The sequence below is a fragment of the Pseudorca crassidens genome, chromosome 19 (assembly GCF_039906515.1).
Source record: "Pseudorca crassidens isolate mPseCra1 chromosome 19, mPseCra1.hap1, whole genome shotgun sequence".
In the NCBI taxonomy this organism is placed as follows: Eukaryota; Metazoa; Chordata; class Mammalia; order Artiodactyla; family Delphinidae; genus Pseudorca; species Pseudorca crassidens.
In genome coordinates this window covers 7,033,642-7,049,351 of record NC_090314.1, presented here as the reverse complement: position 1 = coordinate 7,049,351, position 15,710 = coordinate 7,033,642, and the positions used below count along the sequence as shown (strand labels likewise).

The window sequence follows — 15,710 nt, the reverse complement described above, 5'->3', positions numbered from 1 at the left end:
AAACGAAAGACCTGCCATTCCACAATTTCATGATGTGACAAACAGGTCTGTACTTTCCCTGTCCATGGTTTTCACCATATAATTGAGGCTCTGAATGCAAATCTGTCTTCACGTCGATGAAGATATTTCAAAGACCATAAATTCTACAGTAGCGCTGATGTTTCTTGATGTTTGGGTTTTTAAAGTCCCCTTCTTCCTCAGTGATTACAGGATGCAATAGGAGAACAGGTGGGTGTTTTTATTTCTACACTAAGACTTTCACTGGACGGTGAGCCATATTTTCTTAATTTGGGGAACCATACGATTGTCTCTTCCTTGATTCTGTGGTGGGCCCATACAAAGACCTGGGGTTTCTAGAAAATGTGGCAGTAAGAATTCATCCTCCTTTGCTATTATTCAGCCATTCAGGGCCAATTGTAAACCACAGCACATCTATCTGGATTTAGCTGGTTTACAGAAGTCGAGCCATTTACTTCTGTTTCTCGACACTAGCTGTGTCAGGTGACAAGACATACTGTCATGGCACTCTCATGGAGGCAAACTGAAGCTGCAAGACTTGAACTTGAAAAAGACTTCAGAAATGTTTTATCAGAATGACATTTTTCCACCCGAAGCTGACTGATTCCACTTCCCAGAAATGCAGTGATCCATTTGTTACAAGCTGCTCCTGTATCTCAGTTGTAAAAAGCCCAGCTCAGCGATGCTTCTCTTTAGTACTTCTCTTGACAAAGCACACCCTTAAACACTGATCTAGTTCTATAGTGGAGTCACTTACAGAGTTAGAGAAGGAAAGGTTTTCAAGAGAAAACCTAGAGTGGTGAGTGAAAGAATTACTAGCCAAACCTTAATTAAAGTCTGGTTTTTAGACCTGGTTTGGACACAGACTAGCTGTAACTGGTGTACTTCTTCGTCAACTGGAAACCTCAGCACCACTGAGGTGCTGATATCTATGTGTGATAACAAAGAATTATCACACATTTTGGGTGTGATAATACTTTGTTATGAAGGCTCTCATGTACATTATTAGATGGCATCTATAATCCACCATGCTTGGGACCCCCAAATATCTCCAGACATCACTTGGAATGAAAAACTGCTTTTCGTTGAGAGCCACTGTCTTAAGTGTTAGTTTTTTCATCTGTACGGTGGAATGTAAGTGGAGAGTAGGTGTTGGTTTAAGGGGGGAAGATGTACTTAGGGCAATCTGCTACATTAATACAAGCTATTACCGCTTTATAGACACATTTATTCACATATTAAATGTTGGTTATCTTCATGGGTAACATTTGGCAGGTCTCAGCTGACAGAACAGGATGCAGGTGTTTAGAAGAAACGTATCCTCTTTACACTGTAAAATCAAGAGTTAATTTAGAGACACATCAATGTTTTAAACCCCTGCATAACCAGCTAAAGAAAGGACTCAAGTGCCAAATGGGGATTTAATCTGCATTACCATTCAGGTTTATTCTAACTTTCAGGATTTTTGAAAATAAGAAAATTAGAGTGGGATTAATACTTATGGAATAATAAATATCTGTTCTCTAGAAGCTTATTAATCTATAGTTAATAGGACAAAATTAATTTCCCTTAAAATTTCTTAGTTACTGGAAGAATTTACACACTATAGGTGTGGCCTCAGAAGCAAACGATTCAGAATGAAGCTGTAGACCTCTGGTTGTTCTCTAAGAGGAGTGAGCTTGGAGGAGGGATGATTACAATGTTCAAATCAAGAGCACAGCCTAGGGTCTGATGTAGCCAAATGGACGAAAGAAATCCGAGGCCAAGTCCGTGTACAGCAAGAGGAAGCACCGCATAAAGGCAGAAATGGAAAACTCCTGTTCTGAGGCAGCACCGACCCCAGATCTTTATACACTTGGCTGGGGTCTGAAACCTCTACCACTCTTACGAAATCTTAGAAGTTGGAAGGCTTTCCTGGAATGCTCTGTAGTCATTCATTTTAAAAATCATATGACCAAACAAAAACTCTACATGCAAGAAGAGGTTCTTTGCACTCAATTCTGTTCTTTTATTATTTCTTAACACAAAAAGATGAAGGTTGCTGAATACAGTTGTCAGATGCACTTGTGTCCTTGTGCAAAAGCCACCTTCGCAGAAGGTCCGGCACATGCTTATTAGGGAGTCAGAAGCACAAACGTGAGTTAAGAGAAAAGACGAAAAGAGTTTAAAATGCGTTCCTTGTTGCTGGTAGTGACGATTCAAGTAGAACAAAAAAACAGGCTGTAGCGTCGGGGAACTGAGGGCCTAGAAGGGAAGGCTGTCGGCCGGGAAAGGGGGCCTGGATTGGGGGTTTACCTAACCCCCGTAAAAGAGAATTAATAAATCCAGAGATTTAGAGCAATGATAGAATAGCTAGAAACAAACTTTTTTCCTTCATTTTAATCCCGTGTTAGACGTCTCAAGAAATATTTACTTCACCCGATGCAGCATCTATGTCAAATGCACAATGAAACTGCATATCTTAAAACAACTTTAGTTTCTTTTGATTGACAACACTGGAGAAGAATATTCTTTTAGAATACTGGAGTGTCTGGTCCTTTACATTTTAGCAGATATGGAAAATTTCCATGAGATTGGAGACATTTTCCTCTTGGGTTTAAACCTGTAATAAAAATGTTGCTGACAGACTAATTATGAATGTTTTATATAGTTTGTGCATATGTGCTCTTCTCTAAACCAATTTAATTCCCATTAATGCTAATCTCGTTAATGCCCACTCAGAGAGGAGAGGAATACTCTTAATAAACTATTGATTTATTTGAGCTATCTAAATGGGGAACAGGCAGAAACAGATGGGAGAAGAGGAAAAATCACCACTTTACCCATATCTGCACTTCTTGTTTTCCAAATATTAACGAATATGAGGTTATAACTGGTACAAAGAGGAAATGGGGAAAAATAAAGTGACAAAGTGACAGCCCTCCCTCCACCCATGAAAAATTGGGGCCTTGTAAATGAGATGTTGATTGACCTTTTTTTAGTACTAGCTGCAAGTTTAGAAATAAGATACTACAAAGAGAGGCAGATTTTCTTTGTTAAAAAAGAGGTTTGTAAAATGAGATATTTGTAAGCTCTTACTGAAGTGGGTTTTTCTTTAAGAAAAAAAGGAAAATACAGTCAAAACAAGAATAGGTAAATTCTTCTCCTACCACACCTTGTACTCCTAGTGTGACTGGCCATCTTGTTCTCCATACAAGGATCCAATAATTTCTCTCAACTTCAATTGAGTCGAGATATCCATGTCTTAGGGTGCTTTAACAACCCAAGATTGGCTCTTAAAAGATGTTGTGTTCAAGACAGAGTGGTTTCCTTGAGTACAACTGTGTAAGGTGTCTGAGTGCCATAGAGGCTAGCCTAGAACTTAGAAAGCAACAGGAAAACCTCTCTGTTGGTCCCCAAACTAGCTAACCATTTCTAAAGGCTGTCTGTGCCTTTCCCATTCTCACTGGAAAAAGTGGCACAAAATAGGGAACAAGTGGAAGGTAAGGTTTTGTCCATAGTCCGCCATCTGGCCTTAGGACACATCACTTAAGCTCCCTGAGACTCAGTTTCCTTATCTGTAAAACGGGGGTAATAATCTCCATGTATTATGTTACTATATCACATCTGTATAAGGATCAAGAAAGATACTGTATTTGAAAGCACTGTGGTAACTGGGAAGTGATGTGCAAACATACAGAATCACTAACTGGGAAAGGGGTTAAGAAAAAGTGGCACAGGAGAAAAACTAAAGGGAGAAAAACATAAGGGTAGACATCAATCTTATCCGGGCTTTGTTAAAAAAGGAGAGAGAGCACGAGCTATACCCTCAGGAGTTTCTTAAAAGTTTTCACGGCAGCTGATGCTCATACTTCATAACTGTGCCTATAAAACATGAAGTGAAAATGGAGAGAATTTAGTTAGATGCGTGCACGTTTCCTTTTTTGTTTCTCCAGATGTTTGCGCGCACAGTTGTACATGACGGTGAGGGCGGAGGCGAGAACAATCTCGAGAACAATCTCTTTAACAACATTCATGGGAAAAAAATACTGAAATATCAGCAGCGCAAATATTAAACTGCCTCTTCTCTACCGATTGGTAAAAAAATATATTATCTTCTGATATTTTTTTTTCTTTTTAAATTATAAGGTTATCCGTCCCAGCCGAAGTCATGGCCCGTCATCTGGTAGAACTTGCGGTTGAACGGCCGGTAGAAGTCGCGCAGCCGCCGCAGGACCTGGCCGTCGATCTCGGGGTGGGGTCTGCCCTTGGTCTTGCCCAGGCAGTGAGGGCGGCCGCTGCCCTCGGCCTTCTTGAGGCAGGGGAAGCCCTTGGTCTGGTTGAAGTAGAAGTGCTTGTCGGAGATGATGCGCTTGAGGCCCAGGAAGTCCTGCACGCGGCCCAGCTCGCCGGCCGGGTCGCGCACCAGCCGCTCGCCGCTCACGAAGAGCAGCTGGCGGGCGGGGAAGTGGCGCAGCCAGCGCTCCAGGTGCTCGGCGTACAGGCCGATCTGGATGGCGCTCCACGCCCGGTCCACGAGGCCCGCCGTCCGGTTCCTGAAGGCCAGGCTCTCGAAGCTGGGGATGTCGGGCCGCTTGGACAGCGTCTGCGTGTAGTCCGAGACGGCCCTGGTCACCGGGTCCCGCACCACCACCAGGAGCTTGGTGTCCTTGGACATGGCCGAGATGCGCGCGGGCGCCTCGCGCGTCACGAAGTAGCTGGGCGTCTTCTCCATGGTGATCTGCCCCTCCAGGGTCCTCGGCATCAGGTCCCTGCGCGGAGCAGAAAGGCACGTTAGGGCCTGAAAACTGAGCTCCTTCCCAGCAGAGGGAGGGTCTTACAGACCCGGAGCCTGAGTTGAGGTACTAACTGCTCCGCTTACTAGATGTGTGACCGTGATCGCGGAGAAGTCGCACAGACGCAAGGCTGTGCACCCCTGGCTCCTCGCGGATGTACTTAATGGGAAATAATAACACTACTGATCTCCTACGGTTGTTGTGATGATTAAATGTATTCATACACCTCAACAGCTTAGAAAAGTGCCTGGCATAGAATACGCGCTGTGTAATTTTTATTTTTTACAATTATCAACCCACAAGGCTGTAAGAAAATAACCTTGATCTAATTCTTTAGGTGAATTAGGATAGTGTAATAAACACAATTGTATGACTATGGGATGGTGTTAAAATACCCTGAGCCCTTTCTGTAGTTTTCTAACAAAGCAGTTAACAGTCAACATAATACCATTGCATAGTACACAAAATACTTCTCTTTATAATTCCTGAATTTTCCTGTAACATGACATGAAATAATCCATCTTTTATCTAATAATTTCAAATGCCGTCCTTCCAGTAGTCTGAGTATCTTGGTTCCTCTTTCCATTGGCCCAGTTATCACATTATGGTATATTTTCATGTATATCAAAGTAAATTCTGACTCTGTTGTTCAAAACGTTCTTAATGATTCTTGTCTGTTTATTCTTCCAGATGAATCTTAGAATCACTTTGTCCTGTGGGAAAAAGAAATCCTGTTGGAGTCTTGATGGAGCGGAGATTGCTACCTAGCTCAAGCATGCGTTCCTGCTGAGAAGTGATGGGTCTCGAAGCCAGTCCAAAACTGTGAGTAGGAGAGAGAAAACCTATTTATCCTTCCAAAAGTGTACTGCCATTAATGCCACTATTTATTATATATATGCAATACATATATATATTTTTTCTAATTTTAAGGCACCGTCTTGCTAATTCCAAGTTTTATAAGAAATAGACATTGTTCAAGTCAGTATTAGATAAATGTATTTGGGAGATTTACTGCAATGACACAATGTATTTTGTCCTTTGATCCACTGATCCAAACTGGTAAGTACCCTGATATTAGATTCACTTTTATTCCTGGAGTAAACCCTATTTGATCATGGTATATTATTCTTTCAATATAGTCCTAGACTTGATTCATCATTATTTTGCTTTGGATTTGTCATCCATATGCATTAATGAGATGTTCCTGTAGTTTTTCTTTTGATCAGTAGCTTAATCAATTCTGAGAACATGAATTATTCCACAAATAAAATGAGAAATGTTTCATATTCTTCTATATCCTAAAGAAGTTTCAATAGCAAAATAATTTTCTATTCCTTCAAAATTTGATGGGTCATCTACAAAGCCACCTAATACTGGTACTTTTGGGGTAGAGGGTAAGAAAGGGATTAGAATCTTCAAGTATCTTTTCAGTTTCTTCTGTGGTTATTGTTTTTTGTAATACTCTGCCTCATCTTGTGTCAGTTTTGGCAATTAATATTTTTCTAAATGAATTATTTTGAAGTTTATCTCAGACATAATATCAACTGGTTCATAAACACTCTGGTGCCCATCTGCATTACGCCCGGCACAGATTCCTCAACAGTTGTGGCCATAAGCCACTGGTGCTGTGTTAGTTTAATGACGCACGTTTTCTCACACTTTTGCCTTCTTTGATATTTCAGTCAAGTTATCTTTACTTTTTTTTGGAGGGGGAAATGATAATTAGATATCTCATTTCTGTTGCTTTTTTCTTTGTTGTTTTAAAAATCTGCAATTCCTTTTTCAAAAGAACTTTTAATGTGTGCCCATTCCCCATTTCTTAAAAATGCCTGAAGGTCTGGGTAGGATAAAGCAAAGACCAGGGAGGTCAGTGTTGACACAAGGGAGACACAGACTGTCTTTACTGCCGACGCAATGCTGGAGCCACTGCGTGACATGAATTCACAGATTTCACCACTGTATATACATATACATACGCACTATATATATATATTCCCTTCATGGAATTGAGAAATAGGCTAGACCAACCTACTTTGGAAGTTTAGTTACACTTTTATAAGATGAGCCAGGAGATCTATCCAGAAACTGTTGGACTATCTCAGTGAAGAAAATTGGCTCAAAGGTGTGAAAAAGTTTTGGACTGTAAAAGCAAGCATCAGGCATCACTGAAACTGCAAGAAGGAGTATCTGGTGATTTTTTTGAAAGTCAGCATTCTTGCCTCCTTCCCTATCATCTCTGACTTTTAACCACTCGACCTCATATTTCGGCCAGTAAAATAGAGATAACATACTTCACGTGGGAGCTACTGGTTGGTAATCTCAGCCTTCCTGCCCTCTGGCCCTGGGGAAAAGCACAGACTCCCCAGTAGCCTTTCAGCAGAGATTAGAGCTGCAGAATGTGCCATTCCAGAGGAACTATTACCAATATTTCTGAAAAAAGAAACCATATTTTAAATTATCTCAGTAGGGTAGGAAAAAGAGCTATCCAAAATAGGAGGAGTTTGAAGAGGAAGCAGCTAAAATAGGATTTCAGAGGAAAAACACATTAATTACTGTCATCTACAGGATGAGGAAAGCTGACGGGTTTAGCATCCCCGTTGGGATGGGGAGTCGGGTTAACTATGAACTCTCTGCAGTCTACTTTCCTCAAAACAAAGACGTACAAGAGGCTTACATTGAAGAGCACAGTTGTTTGGTAAAAGGATTCACAACAGAATTCTTTAAAGAGCAATCTCCCTTTTAAATTCTACATTCATTTTCTTACTGCAATTTGAATTTTAACGTTCAGAAAGGAGATCCTCTATCACATAAAACAAAATGCACATGTACTTTGGAATATCGTATTTCGAGGTGTTTAGGCAAACTTAGAAATCTTCCTTCCTTACCAGAGTGAGGCACGTACTGTGACTCTGCTCTGTGCAAGGGCTCGGCCTGGGATGGGCGATGAAAGAGCCATCCCAGTACGATGAGAGCTTTGCAGAAACACCAGGCATGCGAGGGGAGCAGAAAGGTGTACGCAATGAGAAGACATTTGAGGTTTGTCTAAGGACAAGCTGGGGCGGAGGGTGAGAAATTCCACTGAACAACGGGAAGGGGAGGTCCTAGGACGCCTTAATTTCCAGGCAAACAGTATTGGCTATTCCATTCACTTCTCCATAGTGAAAAGAATTTGGAGACATTTATAGTAAGTATAGGAGAGGAGAAATGGGTAGAAACTAGAGTAATAAAGAAAAACTAGAGACGCTTACTTGTTTTCTCCTGAAGATGACAAGGAGAAGAAGGAGTTTTACAAGCAAATGAAGGATTATTACCAGGTGTGTCCCACACATTTGTTCTTTGTCCCCAAAGAACAAAAGGAATTCTCCATAGCCAAAAAGTAGAAGCAACACAAATATTCATAGAGGGCTGGATGGGCAGGCAAATGTGATCTCTCCATGCAGTGGAGGAGTAGTCAGCCCTAAAAAAGGAACAGGATTCTGACACCTGCTGCAACGTGGATGAACCTTGAGGACTTTATGCTGAGTGAAGTAAGCCAGACACAGAAGGACACAGATTGTGTGATTCCACTTGTATGAGGTCTCTAGAGGAGTCGAATCCACAGAGATGGAAAGTAAGATAGTGATCGCCAGGGCCTGGGGGTGGGGGGACGAGGAGTTCGTATTTGATGGGGACAGAGTTTTAGTTTTTCCAGATGAAAAGAGTTCTGAAGAGTGACTGCTCAGCACCGTAAATGTACTTACCGCTGTTGACCTGGACACGTAAAAATGGTTGAGATGGTAAATATTATGTCTGTTTTACCCTGATTTATTAAAAAGAGAACTCACCCAGAGGGCAAAGACTTCAAATTGCATCGATAGACTTGAATTAGATAAATGAATCTTTTTGGCTTTGCAGGTAATTAAACACTAGCATGAGGTACCTGAAGAAGATGGTGGCCTTGCTTTCCTCTTGCAAGACCAAAGGGGAATATAATCATGATGAGATTTTATGGAGCTGAGATCAGAAATGTTTGTGGCCTGTGTCATTTCTCATTTCCTTTTTGTTTACAGTGCTTCTGATTTTTTAACTACCAGCAGGGTGACCACGTGCTACTCATAACCTTTCCAATCTCGCCAGAAAAATCAAGCCAAGAGCTTGGGAAATCTGAATTGTAACGAAGTGTCAGCACGACAATTTCTACAAGGAACACACCCAAGCACTGCTCTTAAGAAAGTGACGCCCAGTGTGCAGAATTCCCAGCAGTCGGGAGAACCCCATTCCGTCCAGATAACTCGGGTCCAGGGGAGATCAGAGACCCCCGGGCGTGTTCCTGGGACGTCCACACACATGCTTGCTTGAGGCCTCCTGCTGAGGAGGTCCGGATGGTAAGGAGGCTGATGTGCGAGCTGTGAGCTGGCAAAGCCGAATTCTCTGGAAGGACAGAGGCTGGCTGGTTCTGGTGGGAGAGATGAGCTTGGCTTCTCAGGGGCAAAACCCACCTGTAGTGTTAGATGTCAGGACAGCTGTTGCCTTTGTGGAGGGGGGCGCTTAGTGACCAAAAGGGGCCACAGGGGGCTTCTGGAAAGTCAGGAATATCCCAGTGCAGGACCTGGGTGCTGGTTTCACAAGTGTATCCACCTTGTGAAAAGTCACCGAGTTGTATGCCAGGATCTGTGTCCTTTTCTGAATGGTGCTATACTTCAATAAAAAGTTTACGACACTTACAGAGGGCGGAGGGGAAGATGGCGGAAGAGTAAGACACGGAGATCACCTTCCCCTCCACAGATACACCAGAAATACATCTACATGTGGAGCAACTCCTACAGAACACCTACTGAATGCTGGCAGAAGACCTCAGACCTCCCAAAAGGCAAGAAACTCCTCACGTACCTGGGTAGGGCAAAAGAAAAAAAACAGAGACAAAAGAATCGGGACGGGACCTGCACCAGTGGGAGGGAGCTGTGAAGGAGGAAAGGTTTCCACACACTAGGAAGCCCCTTCGCGGGCAGAGACTTCGGGAGGCGGAGGGGGGAGCTTCGGAGCCACGGAGGCGAGCACAGCAACAGGGGAGCGGAGGGCAAAGCGGGGAGATTCCCGCACAGAGGATCGGTGCCGACCAGCACTCACCAGCCTGAGAGGCTTGTCTGCTCCCCCGCCGGGGCGGGCGGGGCTGGGAGTTGAGGCTTGGGCTTCGGTCGGAGCGCAGGGAGAGGACTGGGGTTGGTGGCGTGAACACAGCCTGAAGGGGGTTAGTGCGCCACAGCTGGCCGGGAGGGAGTCCGGGGAAAAGTCTGGACCTGCCGAAGAGGCAAGAGACTTTTTCTTCCCTCTTTATTTCCTGGTGTGCGAGGAGAGGGGTTTAAGAGCACTGCTTAAGGGAGCTCCAGAGACGGGCGCGAGCCGCGGCTAAAAGCGCGAACCCCAGAGACAGGCGGGAGACGCTAAGGCTGCTGCTGCCGCCACCAAGGGGCCTATGTGCCAGCACAGGTCACTCTCCACACCCCCCTTCTGGGGAGCCTGTGCAGCCCGCCACTGCCAGGTTCCCGTGATCCAGGGACAACTTCCCCGGGAGAACGCACAGCGGGCCTCAGGCTGATGCAAAGTCACGCCGGCCTTTGCCTCCGCAGGCCCGCCCCGCACTCCGTGCGCCTCCCTCCCCGCCGGCCTGAGTGTGCCAGAGCCCCCGAATCAGCGGCTCCTTTAACCCCGTCCTGTCTGAGCAAAAAACAGACGCCCTCCAGCGACCTACATGCAGAGGCGGGGCCAAATCCAAAGCTGAGCCCCAGGAGCTGTGAGAACAAAGAAGAGAAAGGGAAATCTCTCCCAGCAGCCTCAAAAGCAGCGGATTAAAGCGCCACAATCAACTTGATGTACCTGCATCTGTGGAATACCTGAATAGACAACCAATCATCCCAAATTAAGGAAGTGGACTTTAGGAGCAAGATCTATGATTTTTTCCCTTTTCCTCTTTTTGTGAATGTGTATGTGTATGCTTCTGTGTGAGATCTTGTCTGTATAGTCTTGCTTCCACCATTTGTCCTAGGGTTCTATCCGTCCGTGTTTTTAAAATTTTTTTCGTAATAATTAATTTTAATAACGTTATTATACTTTACCTTCGTTCTTTCTTTCCTTTCTTCCTTCCCTCCTTTAGACAAAGAATCATCCCAAATTGAGGAGGTGGTCTCTGACAGCAAGATTTATGATTTTTCCCCGTTTACGTCTTTTAGTGAGGGTGTATGTGTATGCTTCTGTGTAAGATTTTGTCTGTATAGCTTTGCTTCCAACATTTGTCCTAAGGTTCTATCCGTCCCTTGTTTTTTTTCTAAATAAGAATTTTTTAATTCAATAACTTTATTATAATTTATTTTTACTGTATCTTCTTTCTGTCTTTTTTCCTTCTTTCCCTCCTTCCTTCCTCCCTCCCTCCCTCCTTTCCTTCTTGCCGCCTTTGCTTCTTTCTTTCTTCTTTCCTTCCTTCCTTCCCTCCTTTCCTTCTTTCTTTCCTCATACTTCTACTACTTCCCTCTACTTTTTCTCCCTTTTATTCTGAGCCGTGTGGATGAAAGGCTCTTGGTGCTCCAGCCCGGAGTCAGGGCTCTGTCTCTGAGGTAGGAGAACCAACTTCAGGATACTGGTCAACAAAAGACCTCCCAGCTCCACATAATATCAAACGGCGAAAATCTCCCAGAGACCTCCATCTTAACACCAGCACCCAGCTTCACTCAACGACCAGCAAGCCACAGGGCTGGACAACCTATGCCAAACAACTAGCAAAACAGGAACACAACCACACCCATTAGCAGAGAGGCTGCCTAAAATCATAATAAGGCCACAGACACCCCAAAACACACCACCAGACGTGAACCTGCCCACTAGAGAGACAAGATCCAGCCTCATCCACCAGAGCACAGGCACTAGTCCCCTCCACCAGGAAGCCTACACAACCCACTGAACCAACGTTAGCCACTGGAGACAGACATCAAAAACAGCAGGAACTACGAACCTGCAGTCTGCAAAAAGGAGACCCCAAACACAGTAAGATAAGCAAAATGAGAAGACAGAAAAACACACAGCAGATAAAAGAGCAAGATAAAAATGCACCAGACCTAACAAATGAAGAGGAAATAGGCAGTCTACCTGAAAAAGAATTCAGAATAATGATAGTAAGGATGATCCGAAATCTTAGAACTAGAATGGACAAAATGCAAGAAACAGTTAACAAGGACCTAGAAGAAATAAAGATGAAACAAGCAACAATGAACAACACAATAAATGAAATTAAAAGTACTCTAGATGGGATCAATAGCAGAATAACTGAGGCAGAAGAAAGGATAAGTGACCTGGAAGATAAAATAGTGGAAATAACTACTGCAGAGCAGAATAAAGAAAAAAGAATGAAAAGAACTGAGGACAGTCTCAGAGACCTCTGGGACAACATTAAACGCACCAACATTCGAATTATAGGGGTTCCAGAAGAAGAAGAGAAAAAGAAAGGGACTGAGAAAATATTTGAAGAGATTATAGTTGAAAACTTCCCTAATATGGGAAAGGAAATAGTTAATCAAGTCCAGGAAGCACAGAGAGTCCCATACAGGATAAATACAAGGAGAAACACGCCAAGACACATATTAATCAAACTGTCAAAAATTAAATGCAAAGAAAGCATATTAAAAGCAGCAAGGGAAAAACAACAAACACCACACAAGGGAATCCCCATAAGGTTAACAGCTGATCTCTCAGCAGAAACCGTACAAGCCAGAAGGGAGTGGCAGGACATACTGAAAGTGAAGAAGGAGAAAAACCTGCAGCCAAGACTACTCTACCCAGCAAGCATCTCATTCAGATTTGATGGAGAAATTAAAACCTTTACAGACAAGCAAAAGCTGAGAGAGTTCAGCACCACCAAACCAGCTTTACAACAAATGCTAAAGGATCTTCTCTAGGCAAGAAACACAAGAGAAGGAAAAGACCTATAATAACGAACCCGAAACAATTTAGAAAATGGGAATAGGAACATACATATCGATAATCACCTTACATGTAAATGGACTAAATGCTCCCACCAAAAGACACAGATTGGCTGAATGGATACAAAAACAAGACCCTTACATATGCTGTCTACAAGAGACCCACTTCAGACCTAGAGACACATACAGACTGAAAGTGAGGGGATGGAAAAAGATATTCCATGCAAACGGAAACCAAAAGAAAGCTGGAGTAGCAATTCTCATATCAGACAAAATAGACTTTAAAATAAGGACTATGAAAAGAGACAAGGACACTACATAATGATCAAGGGATCGATCCAAGAAGAAGATAGAACAACTGTAAATATTTATGCACCCAACATAGGAGCACCTCAATACATAAGGCAAATACTAACAGCCATAAAAGGGGAAATCGACAGTAACACATTCATAGTAGGGGACTTAAACACCCCACTTTCACCCATGGACAGATCATCCAAAATGAAAATAAATAAGGAAACACAAGCTTTAAATTAGATACACTAAACAAGATGGACTTAATTGATATTTATAGGACACTCCATCCAAAAACAACAGAATACACGTTTTTCTCAAGTGTTCATGGAACATTCTCCAGGATAGATCATATCTTGGGTCACAAATCAAGCCTTGGTAAATTTAAGAAAATTGAAATTGTATCAAGTATCTTTTCTGACCACAACGCCATGAGACTAGATATCAATTACGGGAAAAGATCTGTAAAAAATATAAACACATGGAGGCTAAACAATACACTACTTAATAATGAAGTGATCACTGAAGAAATCAAAGAGGAAATAAAAAAATACCTAGAAACAAATGACAGTGGAGACACAACGACCCAAAACCTATGGGATGCAGCAAAAGCAGTTCTAAGGGGGAAGTTTATAGCAATACAAGCCCACCTTAAGGAGCAGGAAACATCTCGAATAAACAACCTAACCTTGCACCTCAAGCAATTAGAGAAAGAAGAACAAAAAAACCCCAAAGCTAGCAGAAGGAAAGAAATCATAAAAATCAGATCAGAAATAAATGAAAAAGGAATGAAGGAAACAATAGCAAAGATCAATAAAACTAAAAGCTGGTTCTTTGAGAAGATAAACAAAATAGATAAACCACTAGCCAGACTCATCAAGAAAAAAAGGAAGAAGACTCAAATCAATAGAATTAGAAATGAAAAAGGAGAGGTAACAACTGACACTGCAGAAATAAAAAAGATCATGAGAGATTACTACAAGCAACTCTATGCCAATAAAATGGACAATCTGGATGAAATGGACAAATTCTTTGAAATGCACAACCTGCCAAGACTGAATCAGGAAGAAATAGAAAATATGAACAGACCAATCACAAGCACTGAAATTGAAACTGTGATTAAAAAACTTCCAACAAACAAAAGCCCAGGACCAGATGGCTGCACAGGCGAATTCTATCAAACATTTAGAGAAGAGCTAACACCTATCCTCCTCAAACTCTTCCAAAATATAGCAGAGGGAGGAACACTCCCAAATTCCTTCTACGAGGCCACCATCACCCTGATACCAAAACCAGACAAGGATGTCACAAAGAAAGAAAACTACAGGCCAATATCACTGATGAACATAGATGCAAAAATCCTCAACAAAATACTAGCAAACAGAATCCAACAGCACATTAAAAGGATCATACACCATGATCAAGTGGGGTTTATTCCAGGGATGCAAGGATTCTTCAATATACGCAAACCTATCAATGTGATACACCATATTAACAAATTGAAGGAGAAAAACCATATGATCATCTCAATAGATGCAGAGAAAGCTTTTGACAAAATTCAACACCCATTTATGATAAAAAGCCTAGAGAAAGTAGGCATAGAGGGAACTTTCCTCAACATAACAAAGGCCATATATGACAAGCCCACAGCCAACATCATCCTCAATGGTGAAAAACTGAAAGCATTTCCACTAAGATCAGGAACAAGACAAGGTTGTCCACTCTCACCACTCTGATTCAACATAGTTCTGGAAGTTTTAGACACAGCAATCAGAGAAGAAAAGGAAATAAAAGGAATCCAAATCGGAAAAGAAGAAGTAAAGCTGTCACTGTTTGCAGATGACATGATCCTATACATAGAAATCCTAAAGATGCTACCAGAAAACTACTAGAGCTAATCAATGAATTTGGTAAAGTGGCAGGATACAAAATTAATGCACAGAAGACACTGAAGGAAGAAATTAAAGATGATACAAATAGATGGAGAGATATACCATGTTCTTGGATTGGAAGAATCAACATTGTGAAAATGACTCTACTACCCAAAGCAATCTATAGATTCAATGCAATCCCTATCAAACTACCACTGGCATTTTTCACAGAACTAGAACAAAAAATTTCGCAATTTGTATGGAGACACAAAAGACCCCGAATAGCCAAAGCAATCTTGAGAACGATAAAAGGAACTGGAGGAATCAGGCTCCCTGACTTCAGACTATACTACAAAGCTACAGTAATCAAGACAGTATGGTACTGGCACAAAAACAGAAAGACAGATCAATGGAACAGGATAGAAAGCCCAGAGATAAACCCACGCACATATGGACACCTTATCTTTGATAAAGGTGGCAGGAATGTACAGTGGAGAAAGGACAGCCTCTTCAATAAGTGGTGCTGGGAAAACTGGACAGGTACATGTAAAATATGAGATTAGATCACTCCCTAACACCATACACAAAAATAAGCTCAAAATGGATTAAAGACCTAAATGTAAGGCCAGAAACTATCAAATCTTAGAGGAAAACATAGGCAGAACACTCTATGACATAAATCACAGCAAGATCCTTTCTGACCCACCTCCTAGAGTAATGGAAATAAAAACAAAAATAAACAAATGGGACCTAATGAAACTTCAAAGCTTTTGCACAGCAAAGGAAACCATAAACAAGACCAAAAG

General features: G+C 42.2%; 1 protein-coding gene across 1 annotated transcript in view; it reads right to left on the bottom strand.

The window, feature by feature from the left end:
* Nucleotides 1-3,975: 3,975 nt before the first annotated feature.
* The window catches only part of HS3ST3A1 (heparan sulfate-glucosamine 3-sulfotransferase 3A1), an 85,216-nt gene continuing 73,481 nt past the window's right edge, over nucleotides 3,976-15,710 (bottom strand). Inside the window, exon 2 of the mRNA XM_067714899.1 lies at nucleotides 3,976-4,769. Within this exon, the coding sequence (XP_067571000.1) occupies nucleotides 4,148-4,769 (622 nt within the window). The 3' untranslated portion in view covers nucleotides 3,976-4,147. The remainder of the gene's footprint in view (nucleotides 4,770-15,710) is intronic.